Here is a 23,518-nt window from a genome sequence, read left to right on the forward strand (position 1 = left end):
CTATGTTGCAGCAAGGACGTCAGACCCGTTGTCTAGGCTAGACTTACGTGTACAGTGAGGCATTGCACTGAGACTTCCGTGAGCTGTGCAAGTTGCGGACGAGCTGCCCACGTTCGTGAATCCCACCCTGCACGAATAGGTCACCGTTTGTGCATACTGGACCGCCGCCTGGTCAGCGGTGCCGTTACTAATGGCAGGCACACTGCAGGTGAGAGCTGTGCACAGAACGAGGGCAAAGAGGAAAAATGGACACATACGAGTAAAGGTAAAGTCGGAGGGAGTTGTGGTTGCTCGTGAGAGTGCTCAATACACCAAGGTGCAGAGCCTAGTACACACACTTGAGAGGAATCAAGAGCAGACACGTTTTTGATTCCTCTCAAGTGTGTGTAGAGGTAAAAATATTGGTCTGTAACATCCACCGTAGTGTGACTGTGTCTTTTGTAAAGCCTAGTTCACATTCAACGGGACGCGACGTAAGGATCGTCGAGAAGTAACAGAACGATCTGATGCTTTCCAATGCAAGCACCGGGAACGGGAACGCAACCGTACCACCATATAGATTGGGAAGCGATGGGAAGACGCGGCGTGCAAAGGGTTAATCTTACGATGGGCAATGACCAATAAAGGATTAAAGGCAGTTACAAAAGCAGAGATTCACTTTGTGTTGAACAGAGAGCAGCACTCACAGACGCGGATTGAGAATGTGTACGGTTCCATGGGTTGTCCGAGCAGCTACATGTCTATCCCCCGTGGATTACGTGATTACGCGGCCGCACAATTTTTCGCATAATCGAACATGAATCGCATTTTCTTACAACTTCCGCGTTGATGTCGCATAAACCTTGATTTCGTAGCAAAAAAAACAGCGAGGAAAGTCCGCGCAATATTGACCATCCGGCCGCATTTTCGGTCGCAGTCTGCACGACAAGAAGTGTGTCTTATCAGCGCTGAGCCCTTTCGATCATGTTTTCGTTCAGGTACGCTGCTTTAGTTTGCTCTAGCTGATGTCGATATTTACTAGTGCAATAGTGGCGGTTTACGTCTGGAGAAAGTTGTAGCAGCGATATCTTCTCAGGATCTTCTCAGGATCGGAATCGAAAATGAGATTTCCGTCGCTGAAGCCTTTGCAGTATTCGCTCCCCAAGCAGGAGTAAGATGGAGGACAGCGATGGCCTGAAACCACCGAGGCAGGTGAAGTTAGGTATCCAGTGACTATTCCTGGCCTTCTCAATCTTCATACCATCCAGACACGAGTAGATCAGCAAAAGGAAAGTACAATAATTATGTCATTATTTTGATAACCGCAATCAATAAAACTAGCTGAACCGACATTTGTGTACTTTATTCATGCAATGTAAAAACGGTGGAGACGATGTGCAATAAAACGATGAAAATATGAAGAAATGGTGTAGGGAAAAATATGGATTCAAACAAGTTTTCGTACAACACTCATCAGAAATCGTCGTTGTACTAAAGGACACTGAAACAAAAATTGAGTCTTTATAGAGAAATAGATTATGGGCTTGGATGGTGGATTAGTTGTGGTTGCTGTAGATTGGGTTGTTGGTGTTGGTGTGGGAGCTCCTGATATGCAAGGTGGGTCTTTTTGAGTCAGAGATTATTTTGAATGGATAAAATAAATCGAATCTGACATAATTATTTTATCAATGGAAATCTTGATGCAGAAGGCCCGCATAATGAATGTATTGCCGCATAATCCTTGCATAATTGACTGTTTAAGGTCGCTTAATTGTGCGCATAATTTGACAAGTTTGTCCGCGCAATTCACGGGGGACAGACATGTGGATGAGGTAAGACTGTCATCACACCATGGTTCAAAGTGCTGAGTCTACGCCCAAATAAGGAGTTTTTGGTCGGTTGTCATGATGATCCGCGTACGCTGTGAAAACTGGAGCAGAGGAAACGGGAGCAGTAGACGTGGTAGGGAGGAGGGTATACGACTTTTTAGATGATGTGCGTATCTCCCGCAGCCTTTTTCCGACTGACCTTGTACTGTGCTTCGATGTACTTGGGTTCAATTTTCTCAAAAAACGTGACTGCAGGTACGCATCAAGAACTGTCCCTGTCTGATGACATGACCACCCGTTTTGGTTTTTTCACCGTAGACATGAACGAGAGTCGGAGAACATAGTGTGATGACGGCCTAATCATAAGAGGTATGACTTGCGATTGTCATGGTAGTTGTTGTCAGGGTGACACACGGCTGTGCTTCAGTTAATTTCAGCGTCGCTGTTATGTGAGACATGTCAGGGAAAGGAGTGTTTTCGAAAAGGTTTTGAGGCACCGATAGAAATTTTGCATCCAGACTTCATCACTAAAACTCTTCTTCCGCTACCTCTGAAACTCGGACCACTAAAACAATCGTAAGTATTGGACAAAACGGATAACTTGTCCCCTCTTTTTTTAAGAAATACAAGGACCAAGGAACTACAAATTACGCTATGTGCACTAACACCACCAGTTACTAAACAATCAGCTCATGCGATAACATTGCACGACACTGACCGCGACCGTGGTGCTGTTAAAGGACATCATACCATAGCTTGTAGCTCCTTGGTCCTTTTCATTTCTTCTAAATTAATCCTTGGCTCTCCATCATGTGGAGCAAGAGGGTCCAGAATCTGCCTCGTTCCAAGCACTGGAGCTATCCATCAACACAAACGACATAAAAAACGTGGCCGTCCACCATTGTGGTGGGTAGATACGATTCGGCAAGACCTCGAAGGCAACGGATCTCTCCGTGGAGAGCGCTCTCCACGCTGCAGGAGATAGATTAACTTTAGCCTGGTTTGCTGAGTCTAAGGTTCGATGGACTTCTCGTGTTCTCTGAATGGCAGTCGTGAGTCAGTCAAGTGTCAAGTCAAGTCGGCGGAATGATAGCCCCAGCTCCAGTGTGGGAGCAAACGGTTTAACCCATTCCTAAACAATCAATATTTATATTATTAGATTACATCGTGAATTGCTTCCGATGCAGAGAACGCTAAAATAGCGTTCATTCGGTAAAATGTTCCGTTCTTCTGCACTTACTCTCGCAGTGTGGCACTGAGCTGAGCTGGCCCGTAGCGGTACAGGTAGGGCTGGCGTCACCCACAAGTACCTCGCCCGCGCTTCGGCACGAATAGGCGACCGCTTCCGTGACCAATACATCTGTGCTATTCGCATCGCCGTTATCTATCACTGGCACCCGACATGTCGTAGCTGTGAACAGAACGCGGACAACAACAGAAAACCAGAATTGCAAATGACACCAGAACACATACATGCAGTAACAATTAACAGAATGAGCGAGGCGGACATTGTACGTAGTAAAAACAAAATAGTGTGAGTTCTGACAACTAACTAAACTTCCTAGCAGATTTTCATGAGACCTTCTTCTGCTCATTGTTATAATGAAGACTTTGTCTGCACTTTGATTATCCAAATACTTAGTGCTGCTACATAATTCTAGTCATTCATTCAATATTCTTGACCTTCATGGGTCAGACTTATGGTGGTCCAAGAAGCAGAGCTGTATGGAGGAACTTTTACTTGTCCATATCCACAACCCCCATCACCGAATTCCTCGCAGGTCAGCTTGCCATGTCCTCACTGTTTTGTTTTCTCTGTATCTTCTTCGTTCGTGATTTGTCATCTGTGTATGCTGGTTCTTTTTCCAGTTTCTCTTTTGTTCACCTCCCATTCACTTCTCATTTTACCTAAGTGTACCCTTCCCCTAGTCCTCTCCTCTCACGTCCTTCCTTCGACTCTGTCCATGCTCTTGTGTTTTCAATTTCATGTAGTCTGTCCGTCGTTCCATTTCTCCTTCGTTGAATTTTTTTTACTTAGAAGTTGCGACTTTGGCGGTAATAGTCATGAAGTTGATTGTTCCAACTAGGAACACACGCTCAGTCAAGTGTCAAGTTCGGCAAGAAGCGTGTGTTCCTAGTTGGAACAATCAACTTCATGATTTTTTCGTAATCGTTTAGCTTCCTTTTTGCTTGTACGAATACTGTTCTTGTTTCGTTTCCCCACGCTTTATTTCTCTCTGTATGTTTTCGTCATGAGGCATTGGTATAATCAGTGTGGCACATGCGAACCTGGGCAACCTCCATCCGACGGGGGCCCCAGCAACGCGGACGTGCTTATAATAATAATATCTACAACTTGGAGACATGTTGCTGGTTGTGATGAGGTCGGCCAGAGAGTGCATGCGGTGGATGTGAAATTTCTTCATCAAGCCAAACACGTGTAAGTTTTAGAACAAGTTGGATATGGCCAGCAGTCCAGAACTTAGGTTAAAACAAACATGGCCACGTTCTGCATGTACATGTAGTGGTTATTCTATTTGACTACGACACACTCTGTGGATTTGAAATCACCATGGGGCTTTTGAAAAATGGCGGATGTCTCAGTGTCCAATTTAAACTAACAGGCTGCTTCTACAAGTTCCCGATATGCACAGACTACAATTCAGTTATCCATGACATACCTTTGGGCTAGGCCCGTCTTCAGATACCTTCGGGCTAGACCCGTCTTCAGATACCTTCGGGCTAGGCCCGTCTTCAGATACCTTCGGGCTAGACCCGTCTTCAGATACCTTCGGGCTAGACCCGTCTTCAGATACCTTCGGGCTAGGCCCGTCTTCAGATACCTTCGGGCTAGGCCCGTCTTCAGATACCTTCGGGCTAGGCCCGTCTTCAGATACCTTCGGGCTAGGCCCGTCTTCAGATACCTTCGGGCTAGACCCGTCTTCAGATACCTTCGGGCTAGACCCGTCGTCAGGCACCAGGATGCAAGTGGTTCTAACGTGTCGGCATGCTGCGCATTTGACCTGTTTTCTTTGCGCTGCGTAAGCAACACTTGGGGTTCGCTGTAAGAAAGCGACAACGCCTATAGGCACTTACCTATCATAAAATTTACTAGAGTCTGACCTCGCATAGCCGCCATCATCCGTTATCCACAAAACTATCCGGATGGGCGAGGAAATCGTATAATCGAACACACATACTGTATGTATGCATGGCATATGCTGTAAATCGGTAGCCAACGATTTTCATCCAGATGGTGAGGGATCCGGATAAAAGAGGACCGGATAAGCGAGGTCTGACTGCACTACATCTATTCATTATAGTTAGCAATACGTCCGACGCATTCACTTGGGGCGTATTTTGACCGTGGTGCCGAGACTTCAGGTCGGCAGAGCTATTAATACCCGACTATGACTGCTGTGGCTCGGTGCAGCCTCTGGTCGATAGTTGTCACGTTCGTCCTAGTCTCAGTGCCATTGTCTTTCTTTATTATTATACGGGTTGGGTATGTGAACATAGTAAAAATAAAAATAAAAATGACAACAGGGGAACCTCGCAGTGGACATAGTTTGATGCGCTCCCCATAATATCAAGCAAATGGCCGAGGGCCCTCTTGATTGGTGTGAGTTGCCTGTATGATGCAAGCCAGATATTGATTAATCGAAGAAGTATAGATTTGCCATCACTATGGATAAGAGTCATACTGTAGCTCAGTTGGTTAGAGCATTGTTCCCGAATAGCAAAGTCCCTGGTGCGATGCCCGGTGGTGTGACTGGTGATTTTTTCTTTCTTTAGTATCTGGCTTGCAAGTGGTGAGTTTCGGAGAGAAAAGAGCAGTACGCACGTGTATACGAGGCATGCGCCGTCTTATTTCCTAACAGGGGAACGCTATAATTAGAATATGCTTGGTCCGCGTCAGCGATATTGTCGCTTATCTTTCAGCTTTGTTTATATGTCGCCAATGCTCACTTGGCAGCCCATTTCATCCCAATTTTGGTTAGTAAGTTAGTTTTCTAGTACCTGAAAGGTCTTGCTAGATTTCGAGTGGATTTCGAGAGTGACGGGTGGGTGATTTTGATTGATAGAGCGCCGCATCAAAATAGATGATCTTGTTACGCTGTGCAGCCAAGAGCAGCGCAAGCCACAAGAAAGTAATCGGCTACTCAGAATCAGCTCCATTTTTGCTGAACGGCCGAGATCGCTCACCTCAGGGATCGCTCGTCAAGCTGAGATCGCAGCTCCCTTACCTCCAGCTCAACGAGCCGGAGTATCCAGCGCGACAAAGAGATTTGCAAGTACTGTACGCGTCGTCGTCGTCGTCGTTCAAAATAAAATCTTGCAAAGAACGGCGTCTGATTAGAACCACACAGACTGTCGTGCTGCCCACGCGAAGTCCTACAGAGAAGGCGACCATCACGATCGACTTCTCTTTAGAAAACAGCCAGGCAGCGGAGAGGAAGAGAGATCAGCTTGCAAAGGCAAAAGAGTCCATCCCGAGCAAAAATAGTTGTCACCAGCACCGAGAGCAGCGACGAGGGGGACCGAAAAAGTGTGAAGCCTTCCTTGAACAATAAATTCATCATAGCTAGTTGTCATTCTATACCTTACCTTCCACCGTACCAAGTTTTATCACTTCAACTGCACATGTTGATGTCCAAAGTCTAATTTTAAATTGTCGAAAGATAAGCGACAATATTGCTGACGCGGACCAAGTAGTTTTCAACGTCGTTGTCATGCGACAATCTTCAGATATCTTCATGTGCTTTCTGTTTGCACAAATCTGTGACTACAATTATGGTATCTTATACTATTTACTTTGTTAGTCCAAATCTCGTTGTAATGAAGATTTCTGAAGATAGTCGCATGAAAACGACCTTACAATCTATACCTAGTGTTCCTGGGTTGTCATGGTGTTTATGGGTTGTCACGGTATTGTTATCTTTGTTAGGTTTCTTGTCTCCCTTGCGGCTTGTTTAACTTCTACTCGAAAAAGAGATTTTTATTCCAAACAGCAAAATGTGACCACAAGGGGCAGTGAACTCAACCACTCCCACTACTACTTCTATGAGCTGCTTTAGTGAAATTACTAACGGATTGAAGCTAAGGCCGCAACCACACTACGTACAAATCACAGTACAAATTTTCATTCATACCTCAGTACAAGTCGGTACTCAACCACACTACACTTTTCGGTGTGCATAGATGACGTTTTCACGCGACCAGCACGTGACGTTGTCGTACCGAAGCGTGTGCCATGCGCTGGAAAAGACCGGGAAATTCAAAAACAATGCTGATGCTGATGCTATGTACGACAACCAGGTACAAAAACAAAGTTGTACACAGGAGATGGAGCGCGAAAACGAAGAAAACGACAAACGTGGCTTTCTACAGGGGTGCGCCAGTTGCTGAAAACCTACAAAGCGCATTTTGCATTTCGCATGCGTCGGCATGACGATTTCTACTGTAATGCCGTTTGCACATGATTTTGTACCTGGTGTGGTTGCAACCTAAGGTCGACTTACGTATCTCGCACGTCACATGCAATGGCGTAGACAGGGCGGTCAGGCCTCCAAGTGTATTACGGGCTTGCTGATTTCCATTCGGCAAGCCCTTCCATGCTACTACGTTAGCCCTTGTCAGGGTTGCAGCGCACCCAGCCTGATACGACGCGTCGGAGAGCAGCGTTCCGTTGTAGAACTTACACACGGCCAGTGCCGAAGTGTAGTTAAGTGTGTAGCCGACGGGGCTGATTCTCACCGCACCCTTTGTTGCCTTGCAAGGAGCAGAGGCAAGCAACTCTGCAGACATAGACAGCGACAACAGTAAAAACAGCGAAAACAGTAACAGCAGAGTACTGAACAGATACTTGAACGTCAATTAGATTCAATGATCTCAGGAATTTTGTGGGTTAGCGAGGTGAAATTCTAACGAATTCCGTCTCAAAACCTGCAAAGGACAGTACATGTGCACATCGTTTTGCACATAACGACTTCAAATGTTAACGTTAAATCGTCAGAATTACATGTTCGTTAACATTAGTGGTCTCACAGTTGATAGTGAAAACATTGCAGACAGTGACAACAGGCCTACCACCGTCCAGTTAGTTGTAGCGCAAGGGAATACGTGAGTAGAAGTCCAGAGTTAGTTGTAACGCAAGGGAATACTTGAGGTGTAGCTTTGCATAGGTCTCATAGTTGGAAATCCAAACGAGCACAAATGCTCAGCGAAAAGGCAGAAAAATGTGTTAGTGTGTTACACGGAAGGAGAGTTCGGGAGACCAAAATGAGACAGAAGACAGGATGGGAGCAGTTGTAGAAAGAAAGCGTCCCCCTGGGTATTTGTACTGACCGTCAAATCGGCACTGGACATTGCTAGCGGTTGACGTGGACTGTGTTTGGTCATAGCGAAGGGGAAGACAAGCTGGAAACAGAACAAAGGAAAAGGCAAATATAATCAAGAGAAAGCTACAAATAAAATGATACCAATTTTAACGTTATTATCTGCACGTGGACTTTTCACCCAATGACCAGACGCAGCTGAAGATATCTTTGCTGTATTTGAAGGATGCCGAGGCAACGCTGCAAATATTCTAACAAGAAAACTGTCCAACGAGCAACACACGCGTCCTGCCGAATTTGACACTTGACTGACTCACGACTGCCATCCGGAGCACACGAGGAGCATGTCGCACCTTCCACTTGGCAAACCTGCTCTATGCACAGTGTATTGGGGAATTCACCCCTCATCAGTTGAGCTTGAGTAGGCTGAGCTAGATTGTGCCTGAAAGCACCACTTATATAGTGCTCTCCAGGCAAAACCATCACCAGGGATACAAACTGTGTGTTCCTCGTTGGAGCAGCCAACTTCATCACTAATACCGCCGAAGTCGCAACTTCTAAATAAGAACATTGTCCATTTTTTTAAAGCAACATTTCGGCTTTTCGTCCTCTTCGAGTTAGCAATAGTTCTAGCTGGGAAAACCAAGAAGGCGGAGAGGGAGGACGAGTTACAAAAGAAAAAAAGTAACAAATGCCGTTACAATATCAAAGAAGCATGGAGTCGAATTTCAGTACCAGTATAGGTAACCTTTCCTCCATGAACCATAGAAGTCGGAATGCTATAGCCGGGGTCCTCCCAGCATAGTGAAAGTATGCCCAGGGTATCAACATGGGCATTACGGATACAAAAAATATGCTGATGTGATACGAAAGAAAAAAGAAGAACAATGGTGCCGTAAACTCAGGACGTATGCCGTGTCGTACAAATCATTCAAGATTTCACAGTTCACCCCAGCCGTCCCGGCGGGCCCTCTCCGTCTGCGTTGGGTCGAATGGGAACCAGGCTAAGAAGTGCACATTCGAAAATATGAATAGAAAATGGATCTTCGCTTCTCTAACAAAACAATTAAGGTTAGAATATGGTCGTAACGTACTCTTAGTAGAGTAGAGAGCTGAAGCTTTTCAAAACACTCAATATCTCCTAATTCGGCCAAGTGACATCAAAGTTATGATCAAAACGGGACAGGGTCCGTCGTTTGGACCATGAATTGCCCAGGTTTGGTGGAGGAAAAATTGTTCAAAGAAACTTTGAGCCTTCTTCTTCGTCATGGTAGTTGTCGTGTTTGGACAACAAACTACTTTTGTTGTAGGGTTGAACATATGCAGTGCGATTTCAAGTTCGAGTACCGTATTTCCCCGATTATAGGTCGCACTCGATTATAAGTCGTACCCCCATTTCCAGGTTTGAGCAATATATTGACTTCAGTAGTAGGGCTGTGTTTACATGAGAAATTTCAACCCGGGTCGAGTTCAGCCCGGGTTGAAAGTCTGTATGATAGACAAAAGAGGTGAGCGTTTACATGAAGACAGTTGACCCGGGTCAAATACTGATATGCCGCCAAAAGTCCACTTCTACAGTCCTGTATGGTCACGTGAATCCGTTCGCGCGAAATTTGCATCTGCAGTGCCGTTCAAACCTGGCGCGAGATACGCACAGAAGTACATTTGTACGATTTTCTTGACCCGGGTTGATTTCAACCCTCCCCCCCCCCCCCCCCGCCCCAAGGGGAGGGTTGAAATCAACCCGGGGCGAAATTTCAACCCGGGTCAAGCGTAATGCGTCATGTAAACGCGCCATTCGTTTTGTGTGCATGGCGGGTTGAAATCTAATCCGGGTCGAACTCAACCCGGGTTGAAACGCCTCATGTAAACACCGCCTAAGGCATGCTCGATTGCAAGTTGTACCCTCTTTATCACCAAACATGATTAATTTTTAGTGTGAAAAGGTGCAACGTATAATCGGGGAAACACGGTACTTCTATTTTTCCGATCGAATATTCGAGTACACGAGTATTCTTCTTCGCCTAAAATTGCACATAAAAGTGAAAAATTAACATGATGAAAGCCACGATTGAATAGACTGGTGGCCATCTTGTGGACTTTACTGATTGCTGGGTCGTCTCTCCTGGCTCTCGTCTTATACCACAGTTCACAACACAGCCTGCTTGCTGCTCGGGAATTGCTGATTTCTGGAGAAAATGAAGTTTAACGAACGTGCGTGGATAGTGCAAAAACGAGGACTCTGATTTGTGTTGAGTGCGATTTTCCCTTGAAGACGATCAAACTGTTGTGTCCTGACCCCCATGCCCACAAGCATCTGGGAAGCGCTAGCAGATTGGGGGGAGTCCCTGAACAAGAGCACGCGCGGTGTGATCATGCCAGTGCTACATAAGTAGATATATTACTACTGTGTACAGTACACATGAGTACCTATCTAACAGGAGTACATATCTAACAGGAGTACATATACTATAACACATGCTGTGAAGACATTGGCAACCAACTTACGTAGCTCGCATAGAGTAAGAAGAGGAAATTGCCAACGTCGTGCCGGAGTGCTGTCTAATGCGACACGAGTTACTGATTCTCCTGGACCGACTAGGTGAAGAGCACATTGAGCGCTGATCGATGCGTCCGATATGAAGGGGGCATTGTAAAGTTTGCAAAACTCTTGTGCTGGAAGTTGTGTTAACTTTTCGTACGATGGGATAATTATAGACGAAGATGAGCTACAGTATTGGTAGTTGCTCGGGCGAGAGGCTGCAGTCAGTCACAATAAGAAACAAAAAGAGCTAAAAGGAACAAAACAAGCAAAAACTTTTACAAAACCCTATTGTGTGATCTGTATGTTAAATTATTTCATGCAACTACTTTTTTGGACGAAGATCTGGCTAGTTATTGGTTCCAACCAAACTGATGAAATTGGTGCTGAGCCGCAGATGTCGTACAGATGAAATTTTCGCTCGAGATTGACCAACGGTGTTGGGAGTTCCTTGGTCATGTACTGAGAATGCAGAAGAGCTCTCCCCCACAGCGCGTGTTAGAGTTTTCAGCCACCGCGAGCCTGAGCGGTCGACTGGGCCAACCCAGGACAACTCTCCTCTCCGCTGTTTCTCAGGACTGCCTAGCCCGACTCGGCATTCGCCTGGGCACGCTTAGAGGCCTTAATCAGCTGCGGCAGTTGGCAGGGGATAAGTCACGGTGGAATGGCACCCTGCGGCACTCATCTTCCTCTGCCGAGCCGCGTCCTTGACTTATCCCCTGCAGGGTGCACGAACTGTCTACCGTCTTTCTGACATTGCCACTCGAACTTGACAATAGAAGCTGCTTTTCGTATGTGCAGTTACATTGAGCCATGGTGTTTTTGTCTTTTGTTTGTGAATCCTTCCGGGAAGCAAATGCTGGTTTTTATGCATTCGTGTAATTACGCAGCGTTATTTGCAATAATAGACACCCTTAGCAAACAACGGTAACGCTATTTTTTACGGTACTCGTACCTTGATCACCCAAATAGCGTTGAAGCTGCAGCGTATAAACGTTATGGGGGCTGATTTATCGTTGTGACCAACGGTACGTGTTTTGGCCAAATATTGCATAGTCCGTACGCATTTCACCTTGTATCGCGTATATGGTGACAAAAATGGTTGTACCGCGCGAAATCAAAGCTATTCTCGTGGCAACAGCGTACTAAAAATAGCGTGCATCTTGCTAAAGGTCGAACCCAAATCACGGTATTTTCCCCCTTACGATAATACCGTTACAACATTACGTTTTTTGCTAAGGGTGTCTAATAATAATAATAAACTGTAAAAGCTGGAAAAGCGACTGTCTGCCAGTCGGTAGTTTTGGGCTAAATTGGTGGAATGTGCAGGCATGGCACACAGTGTGCACCCAACCCTGCATGTGCACAACTACGGAAATTCGTACCTCTGTACGAGATGATGTAACGATGTAATGCTGTAATGATTTAGTGCCCATAAGGATCGACTGTACAGACGGAAAGAAACGTTTTACACTACTCACTGTAACATCTTGGCACATGGTAAACTTGACCATCGTCTGCTTCACATCTGCGAGTAAGATTGCCCGATGGAATATAGCCAAGCTGGCATATGTACTTGTCTGCATCAAATTTCAGCCCCGGGTAAATACGGCAATTCTTGGCTGCACGACAAGTCCACAGGGCAGAACAAGGAGATAAATTAGCGCGCTGTGCGCACCCTGACGAACCGCATTTCGCCGCTTTCGCTGTTGCTGTGCCGCCTTCGCTGTTGCTGTGCCGCCTTCGCTGTTGCTGTGCCGCCTTCGCTGTTGCTGTGCCGCCTTCGCTGTTGCTGTGCCGCCTTCGCTGTTGCTGTGCCGCCTTCGCTGTTGCTGTGCCGCCTTCGCTGTTGCTGTGCCGCCTTCGCTGTTGCTGTGCCGCCTTCGCTGTTGCTGTGCCGTCTTCGCTGTTGCTGTGCCGCCTTCGCTGTTGCTGTGCCGCCTTCGCTGTTGCTGTGCCGCCTTCGCTGTTGCTGTGCCGCCTTCGCTGTTGCTGTGCCGCCTTCGCTGTTGCTGTGCCGCCTTCGCTGTTGCTGTGCCGCCTTCGCTGTTGCTGTGCCGCCTTTGCTGTTGCTGTGCCGCCTTCGCTGTTGCTGTGCCGCCTTCGCTGTTGCTGTGCCGCCTTCGCTGTTGCTGTGCCGCCTTCGCTGTTGCTGTGCCGCCTTCGCTGTTGCTGTGCCGCCTTCGCTGTTGCTGTGCCGCCTTCGCTGTTGCTGTGCCGCCTTCGCTGTTGCTGTGCCGCCTTTGCTGTTGCTGTGCCGCCTTCGCTGTTGCTGTGCCGCCTTCGCTGTTGCTGTGCCGCCTTCGCTGTTGCTGTGCCGCCTTCGCTGTTGCTGTGCCGCCTTCGCTGTTGCTGTGCCGCCTTCGCTGTTGCTGTGCCGCCTTCGCTGTTGCTGTGCCGCCTTCGCTGTTGCTGTGCCGCCTTCGCTGTTGCTGTGCCGCCTTCGCTGTTGCTGTGCCGCCTTCGCTGTTGCTGTGCCGCCTTCGCTGTTGCTGTGCCGCCTTCGCTGTTGCTGTGCCGCCTTCGCTGTTGCTGTGCCGCCTTCGCTGTTGCTGTGCCGCCTTCGCTGTTGCTGTGCCGCCTTTGCTGTTGCTGTGCCGCCTTCGCTGTTGCTGTGCCGCCTTCGCTGTTGCTGTGCCGCCTTCGCTGTTGCTGTGCCGCCTTCGCTGTTGCTGTGCCGCCTTCGCTGTTGCTGTGCCGCCTTCGCTGTTGCTGTGCCGCCTTCGCTGTTGCTGTGCCGCCTTCGCTGTTGCTGTGCCGCCTTCGCTGTTGCTGTGCCGCCTTCGCTGTTGCTGTGCCGCCTTCGCTGTTGCTGTGCCGCCTTCGCTGTTGCTGTGCCGCCTTCGCTGTTGCTGTGCCGCCTTCGCTGTTGCTGTGCCGCCTTCGCTGTTGCTGTGCCGCCTTCGCTGTTGCTGTGCCGCCTTCGCTGTTGCTGTGCCGCCTTCGCTGTTGCCGTGCCGCCTTCGCTGTTGCTGTGCCGCTTTCGCTGTTGCTGTGCCGCCTTCGCTGTTGCTGTGCCGCCTTCGCTGTTGCTGTGCCGCCTTCGCTGTTGCTGTGCCGCCTTCGCTGTTGCTGTGCCGCCTTCGCTGTTGCTGTGCCGCCTTCGCTGTTGCTGTGCCGCCTTCGCTGTTGCTGTGCCGCCTTCGCTGTTGCTGTGCCGCCTTCGCTGTTGCTGTGCCGCCTTCGCTGTTGCTGTGCCGCCTTCGCTGTTGCCGTGCCGCCTTCGCTGTTGCTGTGCCGCTTTCGCTGTTGCTGTGCCGCCTTCGCTGTTGCTGTGCCGCCTTCGCTGTTGCTGTGCCGCCTTCGCTGTTGCTGTGCCGCCTTCGCTGTTGCTGTGCCGCCTTCGCTGTTGCTGTGCCGCCTTCGCTGTTGCTGTGCCGCCTTCGCTGTTGCTGTGCCGCCTTCGCTGTTGCCGTGCCGCCTTCGCTGTTGCTGTGCCGCTTTCGCTGTTGCTGTGCCGCCTTCGCTGTTGCTGTGCCGCCTTCGCTGTTGCTGTGCCGCCTTCGCTGTTGCTGTGCCGCCTTCGCTGTTGCTGTGCCGCCTTCGCTGTTGCTGTGCCGCCTTCGCTGTTGCTGTGCCGCCTTCGCTGTTGCTGTGCCGCCTTCGCTGTTGCTGTGCCGCCTTCGCTGTTGCTGTGCCGCCTTCGCTGTTGCTGTGCCGCCTTCGCTGTTGCTGTGCCGCCTTCGCTGTTGCTGTGCCGCCTTCGCTGTTGCTGTGCCGCCTTCGCTGTTGCTGTGCCGCCTTCGCTGTTGCTGTGCCGCCTTCGCTGTTGCTGTGCCGCCTTCGCTGTTGCTGTGCCGCCTTCGCTGTTGCTGTGCCGCCTTCGCTGTTGCTGTGCCGCCTTCGCTGTTGCTGTGCCGCCTTCGCTGTTGCTGTGCCGCCTTCGCTGTTGCTGTGCCGCCTTCGCTGTTGCTGTGCCGCCTTCGCTGTTGCTGTGCCGCCTTCGCTGTTGCTGTGCCGCCTTCGCTGTTGCTGTGCCGCCTTCGCTGTTGCTGTGCCGCCTTCGCTGTTGCCGTGCCGCCTTCGCTGTTGCTGTGCCGCCTTCGCTGTTGCTGTGCCGCCTTCGCTGTTGCTGTGCCGCCTTCGCTGTTGCTGTGCCGCCTTCGCTGTTGCTGTGCCGCCTTCGCTGTTGCTGTGCCGCCTTCGCTGTTGCTGTGCCGCCTTCGCTGTTGCTGTGCCGCCTTCGCTGTTGCTGTGCCGCCTTCGCTGTTGCTGTGCCGCCTTCGCTGTTGCTGTGCCGCCTTCGCTGTTGCTGTGCCGCCTTCGCTGTTGCTGTGCCGCCTTCGCTGTTGCTGTGCCGCCTTCGCTGTTGCTGTGCCGCCTTCGCTGTTGCTGTGCCGCCTTCGCTGTTGCTGTGCCGCCTTCGCTGTTGCTGTGCCGCCTTCGCTGTTGCTGTGCCGCCTTCGCTGTTGCTGTGCCGCCTTCGCTGTTGCTGTGCCGCCTTCGCTGTTGCTGTGCCGCCTTCGGCACCCATACCACAGTCATTACTCCAGACATCGGTGCGTTGGCGTCTTCTTGTTCAAATGTAAACATTACTTAACTCACTTCTTGCCTGACACTCGAGTGCGAGCGGCTGGGACCTCCTTCCGCCAAGAAGGAAAGACCATTTCTTTCTCATCTTTCTTTCTTTCTTGACATTCTTGATTTTCTGGTACGGCGTTTTACGCAGTTTAACCATAAATAGACATTTTTACACTGACCATGCACCCATATGTTTTGACGTCAGAGCATATGTGTTTGCCTTACAGGACATGCTTTGACTCACCGCTAGGCTTGGAACAGAACGGCACTGACGTGAGTGTCCCGTGAGCTGTGCACATCGGCGTGGCATCTCCCACGAGCTCACGACCAGCGTTGCACGAATAGCTAGCGCTCTCCGTGTACCAGATGGTTGCCTTCTTGACAACGCCGTTATCAATGCTAGGTACATGGCACTTGACACCAGCTGTACACAGAACACAGTGAGGGCAACGAGAATAGCAGTGTTCCAAATTCAACAGAGAAAACCCAAAAACGTGACAGTTCAGGTAGCTCGAAAGGAAACCAATAAATACTGCAAACTGTCTAATATTGGCAGCGAATTAATGTTCGCTATTTTCGCCATAAGAGCGTATCGCGAATATTACCCAGCGCGAAATCAAACGTCAACAGTGGGTGTGTCACATCGGCTTCGGCAGCCGACGGTTCTCCCAGGTTGTAAGACAAACTTCCCTGGGTTGTACGCTTGCACGACAGGTGTATGTAGGTGGCCGCAGTGCTTCGCAAACGTTTGCCATCGCAAACGTTTGCCATCGCAAACTCGCTGGGTCTAAGAAATCGCGAAAATTTATTGACGCGAATATTGGTCAGTTTACAGTAGTTCTTTGGGCGTTCTTTTGAGCAGGTCTTGAGCAGGTCTTGAGCAGGTCTTGAGCAGGTCTTGAACAGGTCTTGAGCAGGTCTTGAGCAGGTCTTGAGCAGGTCTTGAGCAGGTCTTGAGCAGGTCTCACGTGGACATATCATGACGATATGCCCGTCGAAGGTTCGAGCCACCCTTCTGCAGAATTTCTTCTTCTTTTCTGTACTGGTTTTGACAAGAACAGCCTACTAGTATACGATTGCCGGACAAAGTAGTAAGTTAAGTTCTGTAGGTAACAGCATCATGAAACTTAGTAGGTACTCTCCAAATAACCAAAAGAACATCATTGCCAAATGTGAGGGACATCCATAAGGCAGTTTCAATTTCTTGATAGCGGTAATATGTAAATTTACTTCCAATCCACAAATTAAGGGCACTGGACAAAGTATGTTTCAGGTTGCTGAAGAAGGGTCAAAACTGTGAAGAGTCTTTCCATGCCTATCAAGCTTTACCTCTTCTTCTCGCAGTGTCCTACAGGGTAACAATAGCATTGTAAACGTGTACTGTAAAATCCCGCCAGAGCGCCCCGCCGCCTCTTCCATACACCCTTCCTGACTTCTTGTCTGGGAAGTGATGGATTGTATCCTCGTAGGACTCTGTGATGCCGTATTGTACTGCAGACGCGTGCTCGACCCGGTTGAAAAATGTACGCAGCAGTGCCCCCCCCCCCCCCTCTTGACCAGGGATCGCACAAACCCTGAGTTTTGATGGGTCTGAACGACTCCTGGCTCTTGACCTTTGGTCGGTGTACGAGATGCACGAACACATTTCGTAGGGTGAGTAATTCATGTAGCACTGAATGCAGAAAGTAGGACTCGCCCATCTGCCCCTCCCCACCTACACCTACTTGAAGAGTGGCGGAGGTAGGGGTGATTTGGCGGGATTGTACGGTGATACAATTTTTTTCTTCATCAATGAACTCGTTGTCATGAAATCTTTTTCATGGTATTAAACACATCATTTTTAGGTCTTTTCCTTGTCCCTACACATTAGAAGAATTGATTTGGCAAGATACTTTGTGAGCACGTGTTTTTCACTTAATCACTTCATTGCTAACCTACGGCATTCTCATGACAACTGAAGAATGGCTGTGACGTGACAATGGTGAGGTGCTGTGCTGTATGGTGAGCGAGTGGATGGAGTGAATGCTCAGGGGCCTCTCGTGTTGCTACTTGCCATGGTATACTGTGCCATCTATCAAAGTCACATCTGGCTATCACTACATACCTGTACTCTCACTAACACTCTTTATATTACTAGTATCCTCAGTGTAGTCTATCAGTATCGCCTTTGCTTAGCCTTAATATTCGCGCATTAATCTTCACGCCTAAGATGCGCCATTATGTTTGCCCCTTTTTGCTGCAATAGAGTGAAATTCACTATCTGTTAGCCATTCTACATTATCAACCTTCACTGACGAGATCCTGATGATCGAAACAGCTGCGGTCTGAAGGAGCAGAAAACCAACTGAAGTGTCGTATTGCTGACGGTGTGCTGTGGCAACGTGTTGAGTTCGGCCGGAGAGCGCAGCGGTGTGGTGTGGTGGTTGATAAGAATTGGCAAGATTTGATAAAAAATCAGGCCATTTATTATTGGTGGACACCTTACATCGTAAAAGAGCGAATTTCAGGGCTCACAGCAATCATGCCAAAACCTCGATTACGTGGGAGGACATCTTGGATCTGATCACCATAGAAACGAAATCGCGTGACCGCTAAGCGCAGGCGTAGAACGCAGTCGCGCAAGGAGATTTTGACTTGCTTCGGCTTAGTTGCTGTGACAAGGACTGAGTCGAGAATGGTGAAGGAGATAGCCGGAGACCGTCTCACTATCTCTATTTCATTTCGGTAGTTCTTGTTTCCTTCCAAGTGGATTATTTCGCGAGGAGTGTTGGCCTTATCGGCCGAAGGCTTCATTCAGACTGTCAGCACACGGAGTCCTGCGAAAAGTAGCCCCGAGCAGAATCCTGCAGTCGTTGACGAAAGAGTTCAACATCTACAGCCGGGCAGCTACGCCGCTGATGCACAGGCGCGGGTGACGGGAGAGGGAAAGGACTAGCATTCCTTGACGGCATGGAGCAATGACTCACGTCGTGTTCTAGTTTTAGTTTCTCCGCCGTGAAGTCCTGTTGTGTAAACGTAAATATACGGCTGGTCTGCGAAGAGCCGTGTAGCGCAGTGGTGACGATGTGGAGTTGTGAATTATTTGATTCGCCACTCCGTTTCGTTGCAAGAGAACAAGTCCAATGGCTTCGCCGTTGAGCTGGCCATGTATTTCTTCGGTCTGCCATAACCATGATAACTCCTGGAGGACACAGCGATGAAACGCCAGGCGAGTAGCAAAAACATTTCAAAAAATTGCTTTGCTGCTAGTGTTGTTTCCGCATTCACAACAAGTGCAGCGCGCGCGGTTCTTCCTCGCAGCTGCACTGCAGATAGGGTTGCCTTTGAAATGTTCGTTTGTACCCGTCTCTGGCCCGATTTTGATGGCCAATAGCTTTAAAATAATCACTAGGAAAATTAGAAGAACTTCTCCGAGACTTACCTTCTTACTGTATTAAAATTTTAATCCACTGTTCCTTTTCCCTTGCCTGTATTTCACCTGATGAGAAGGCTTGAAAGTATACTTGTGAAGACAAAAACTTTCAAGATGTTTGTAATGAGCCTGAAGTGTGTCCTTTTTATGAGTATTATCGCATTTTTGTCTCAGAGGAAACTGTTCTCCGAGAGACTTTTCAATTTTAGTACAATAATCCAAATCAGAATTACGCCTGCACCAACTGATACTTTGGCTCCATATATACGCCAAACTGTATCGATTAAAACAAAAAAAACTCTCGGACAAATCCTTACAATGGGTATTGAGAGTATGTTCCTAGAGTTTCAGAGGCCTAGGCAAAAGCATTGGTACAAATGAACATTGTGAATGCACCCCACTTTCAAGTTTTCAGAGATATCTGCCTGATCGCATTTACACGATTCTGGCATGCTGGCTGGCTCATGTAACAGCGGCCTGTCCAAAATGGCGCCCATGCTTTTGTGTGATGCTGTGAGCCCTGAATTTGCGCACCATGACGTTATATCATTGCCATCTGTTCTAAACAGAACCAAACTAAACCAACTAAATAATAGGCCAGGACAGCCACCTTCAGACGCGCCGGCTTAGATCTCCCCCCCCCCCCCCACTCCTGTTTGGTGGCACACTGGTGCTCGAGACAACCAGCATCACCCTCCTCGGTGTGAAGGTGGACGCCAAGTTGACCTTTGGCAATCACCTACGCTCCGTAGCCACCCGTGCACACCAACGGCTTGGAGTCCTAAACAGAGCCGCCCACACCCTCACTATCGCCGGCCGGACGACAGTGTATAAGGTGTTCGTACGACCATTCATGGAGTATGCGCCTCTTGTATGGATGGGAGCTGCGCAGAGTCACCTCCAGCGTCTGAACAATGTTTAGTGCCGCGCCCTCCATGCTATCGGCCCTGGGACACACCTACCCAGCTTGGCCATCCGCCGTACCGTTGCCTCGCTTGCCTGCCTGTACAAGCTGCACAACTTGCCTGGACCTCCACAGCTGCTCTCTGTGTTGCCAACGCGCCATATCACCTCTGCCAACCCCAGAACCCGCAGCGTGCACGGTAGTGTCAGTGGCCATGACCACACCAGCTGCCTGCATCTGCGCCGCTGGCGGTGAAGCGCTCGTTCCCACACTGCAGCATCAGCGATTGGAACTCTCCCCCTCCCTGCCGCTCTCCTGTCACAGCCTCCCCACAGCAAGAGGATGCAATCATTCAAATCGAGCGTTTATCTTCTCAGCACAAACTGGCTCTGGGCAGTCGATTCCCTATGAATATTTTGATGCTATGATAGTTTCTCCCCCACACTCGCTCGTGTTAAACCTTGGGTTTTTCGCATCTTTCTGACCGGTACAGCTCTATCTTCTTTTTTTTCTTGGTTTTTGGTGCGTGTTCTTGGCCGTGATGCCGAGACCTCAGGTCGGCAGAGTCATCAATGCCCCACCATCACTGCTGCGTCTCAGCACAGCGCCTGCTCATTACTTGTCAGTTTGTCCTAGTCTCCGTACCATTGTCTTTCCTTATTCTTTTCGAGCTGGTTATGTGAACATATTTAAAAAAAGAAAAAAAGAAAACAGATCGATGACAGACGGATCAATGGCAGACTTACAAATCTCGCAAAGAGTATACAACTCGGAGGCTAAGTCCGTTTGGCGGTTCCACGTATCGAGTGCTTTGTTTCCTGCCCTTGGTGCTCCTACCCATGTGGCACTGTCATGTGGTGCTACGTAATGTGCGCAGCCAGCTCTGAATGATGCCTCCGATAGAATAGTTCCGTTGTAGCGCCCGCAAAGCTCTTTGGCTGCTTTGTAGTTAAGTGCGCGCTGGGATAGTAGAATGAGTGACGAGTGGCAGTAACGGTACTTGGTCGGTGCTGCCGAAGCTGGTATGCACGATAACCAAACAGAACAAAAACAGGTGGTCAGTGAAAACGGGTGGCCAGTGTGTTAGGTGTACGAGAGCTTACGCGACACAAACACTCAAACTTTGATTCGCACAGTGCAAGCAACCACACATGTAATCAAGAAACATTACTGAAAATGCGTGATTATCGGAAAAAATGAACCGCACACATCCGTTTTCCACAAAAGCATCCGGATGAGTTTGGGAAGCGGATAATTGAACACACGTACTGTATGTATGCATTACGTATGCTGTAAATCGGTAACAAACAATTTTCTTGCGGATCCGGATAAAAGAGGACCGGATAAGAGAGGTCTGACTGTACACACTACAGGCAGTCATTAATTACAATCACTACAAGCAGCACAAACAATCAGGGGTTCATTGGCGACTGGGCTAGAGGTCTGCACATCCATAGCAATGCCAATGTCCTCTATGGATAAAGATGCTGACACAGCTCCGAAGGGCCCCATCACACATGCGCTAGGGTTCCACTTCAGCGCCAAGGTGCGGCAGCGGCAGCAAGACTGTTGCCTCTCCAGCGGAACCATGCGTGTATGGTCACACATGACAGACAAAGCAAGCTCTACTTTGGCGGAAAAGTGAGAGAGAATTGGAAGGTGGTGCATACGGTTTGGAGTCCATGACTATCTGCCCCTGATCTGACATGCATGTTTTTTTCATGGACATCATACGCATACAAATTTCTCGTAGAAAGTCCATATCCAGGTGTTGTTGAAACCAAAAGAGCGAGAGTGCCGCTCCTAAAATTTTGGAGGCATCAGATTTGAGTTACCGCTGGAGAGGTAGCTGCACTTCTCGCAGTCGCCAGGGTATTTTTTGCTCCTGCATCGTCGCTTCAGCAGAACCGCTACTTTAGAATGGATGCGTGACCGGGGCCGCAAAGCAGTGAGAGCTGAATAGATCAGACCCTCCACAAAGTGGTCAAAGCCCGCCTATTCTATTCTACTTCCGGTGAAGCAGATCCTTATTATAGCAGAGCGCAACTAAAACCGGTTAAACTATAGACCATCTCTACTCAACCTGTGGACAGCATGCTGTTTCGTTCTTTGTGAACTCATCAGTCCAGCACAGAGAAAATGAGGCCGAACCTGATAGCAATGAAGATACAATTTCCAAAGCCAGATTTAAATCAGGCCCGAACTTACCTTGCCAGAGTGCTCAAACTGACAAGTCAATGAGCTCTGTGAGCTTTGTGAGACCAGATCTACTTGTCACGGTAGTATGTGGATACTAATCAGGCGGGGGGGGGGGGGGAGGGGGGGGGGGGTAGTCAGCAGAGAGCGTTACAAGACTTACGGTAACACGCTGGTCCAACCAGAGCGGCATCCGTATTGCATGAAACTTTGGATTGACCAATCATGAAGTATCCATTTTGACAAGAGTATATAGCCGATTCACGATACTTTAACACGGAAGCAGTGCGGATAGCAAATTGCACTGCTGGTACATTACACCTGAGGGCTGCGCACAAAGTTAGAAGAAAACATAAAAAAGAAGGGAATAAGTAAAATCCACCCAGTCTATGTGTGTGTGTGTGTGTGTGTGTGTGTGTGTGTGTGTGTGTGTGTGTGTGTGTGTGTGTGTGTGTGTGTGTGTGTGTGTGTGTGTGTGTGTGTGTGTGTGTGTGTGTGTGTGTGTGTGTGTGAGGGGGGGTGGGGGGGGGGGGTGGTGGTGGTGGTGGTGGTGGTGGTGGTGTGCGTGTGTGTGTGTGTGTGTGTGTGTGTGTGTGTGTGTGTGTGTGTGTGTCTGGCCAGAAAAGTCACTACAATCAGCTGTGTCGTGGATACCAGGCTAAAAATAGTGGCGGTCAATTCATCAGCCTTGCAAGCTGTTGAATGGTGTAATCCCAGCACAAGTTGCTATGTCTAACATCATCCGCGATCCGCTTCCGCGATGGGCAGGTCTGAGGTCTGAGGTGTGTGGGTGTGTGTGTGAGGGGAAGGGGGGGGGGGGTGGTGGTGGTGGTGTGTCCATGTGTGTGTATGTGTGTGTGTGTATTATGTGTGTGTGTTTGTGTGAGGGGGGTGGTCGTGGTCGTGGTGGCGGGTGCATGTGTGTATGTGTGCGTGCGTCATGACAAAGACGGTGTTCATGGCTGTTGGTCACCAACTCAGAAACATCGACCGTACCCCACTAAACATGCAAGGAAATGCTATACAGGATGTCAGCCAATTCACGGACCTTGGCTCAGTTATAACAGCAGACAGACTATGCCACACCGATGTGTCCAACCGCATAGCTCCTGCATCCAACGCCTTTGGTAGCCTCTATTCGTCAGTTTTTCGGAACACATCCCTTACATTTGAAAATACTGCCATTCCGGCAACACGCTCTCAGCTGCACAAAAAGAACATTGCCAAATTCTGAAGAAACATCCTTTACATCTAAGACGAAACAAGGCACGTACACATGCTAAGTGCCAGCTGTGCTGTCATGGTTGTGTTTATTTGAATTCGCAAACCGAACGAACTGAACATGTCCAATGACAAGGAAGCGAATGAAGTCCAAGTAACCGAGGAATGGGGACACAGATGAAAAGAAAATATGGGAACAGAAGGCTCTCAGCAAAAGAAGAAGACAGGAGAAAAAGAAGAAAAACCGTGGTCACGGCGAGAAGAAAGCTTTTAGCAAAAAGAGAGTCGTGTGGCGAAGAGGTCAGACCTGGACACTGTTCCCACATACGCCTTCTTGAACAATTTCACCGGCAGCTGCTGCGTTCGTTTCATTCTCGGCATGGGTGTTGTTTAGTTGATTATGGGATGGGTTTAGTACAATTGTTATGTTTCGCCGAGTGTGTGTATCGCTTCATACTCATTGGGAGCAATTTTCATTTCCTCAGTTTTTCTCCATGCAATGTATGATTTTATATATCTCCGCTCATTCTCAAGGTACTCACGGTCCATGCTAAGTATACGTATGCCTCGCTGGTG

The 23,518-nt window shown here is 48.8% G+C and overlaps 1 protein-coding gene across 1 annotated transcript; it reads right to left on the bottom strand.

Moving 5' to 3' along the window:
* Nucleotides 1–15,441, bottom strand: LOC135827689 (uncharacterized). The gene is made up of 7 exons (XM_065340144.1): nt 15,435–15,441; nt 12,170–12,310; nt 10,655–10,906; nt 8,157–8,228; nt 7,331–7,606; nt 3,049–3,219; nt 1–215 (listed from the first exon to the last, which is right to left on the bottom strand). The coding sequence occupies exons 1-7, from the start codon at nt 15,439–15,441 to the stop codon at nt 1–3; spliced, it is 1,134 nt and encodes a 377-aa protein (XP_065196216.1).
* Nucleotides 15,442–23,518: the final 8,077 nt, after the last annotated feature.

This window comes from Sycon ciliatum, chromosome 11 (genome assembly GCF_964019385.1).
Source record: "Sycon ciliatum chromosome 11, ocSycCili1.1, whole genome shotgun sequence".
NCBI classification, from domain to species: Eukaryota; Metazoa; Porifera; class Calcarea; order Leucosolenida; family Sycettidae; genus Sycon; species Sycon ciliatum.

Bases quoted from the DNA above. Each gene is read 5' to 3' on its own strand.
- LOC135827689 (XM_065340144.1), bottom strand. The intron at 10,907-12,169 runs GTGAGTAGTGTA...GACTGACTGCAG, and splicing joins CCATGTGCCAAGATGTTACA to CCTCTCGCCCGAGCAACTAC. The intron at 7,607-8,156 runs GTCAGTACAAAT...CTATGTCTGCAG, and splicing joins TGTCCAGTGCCGATTTGACG to AGTTGCTTGCCTCTGCTCCT.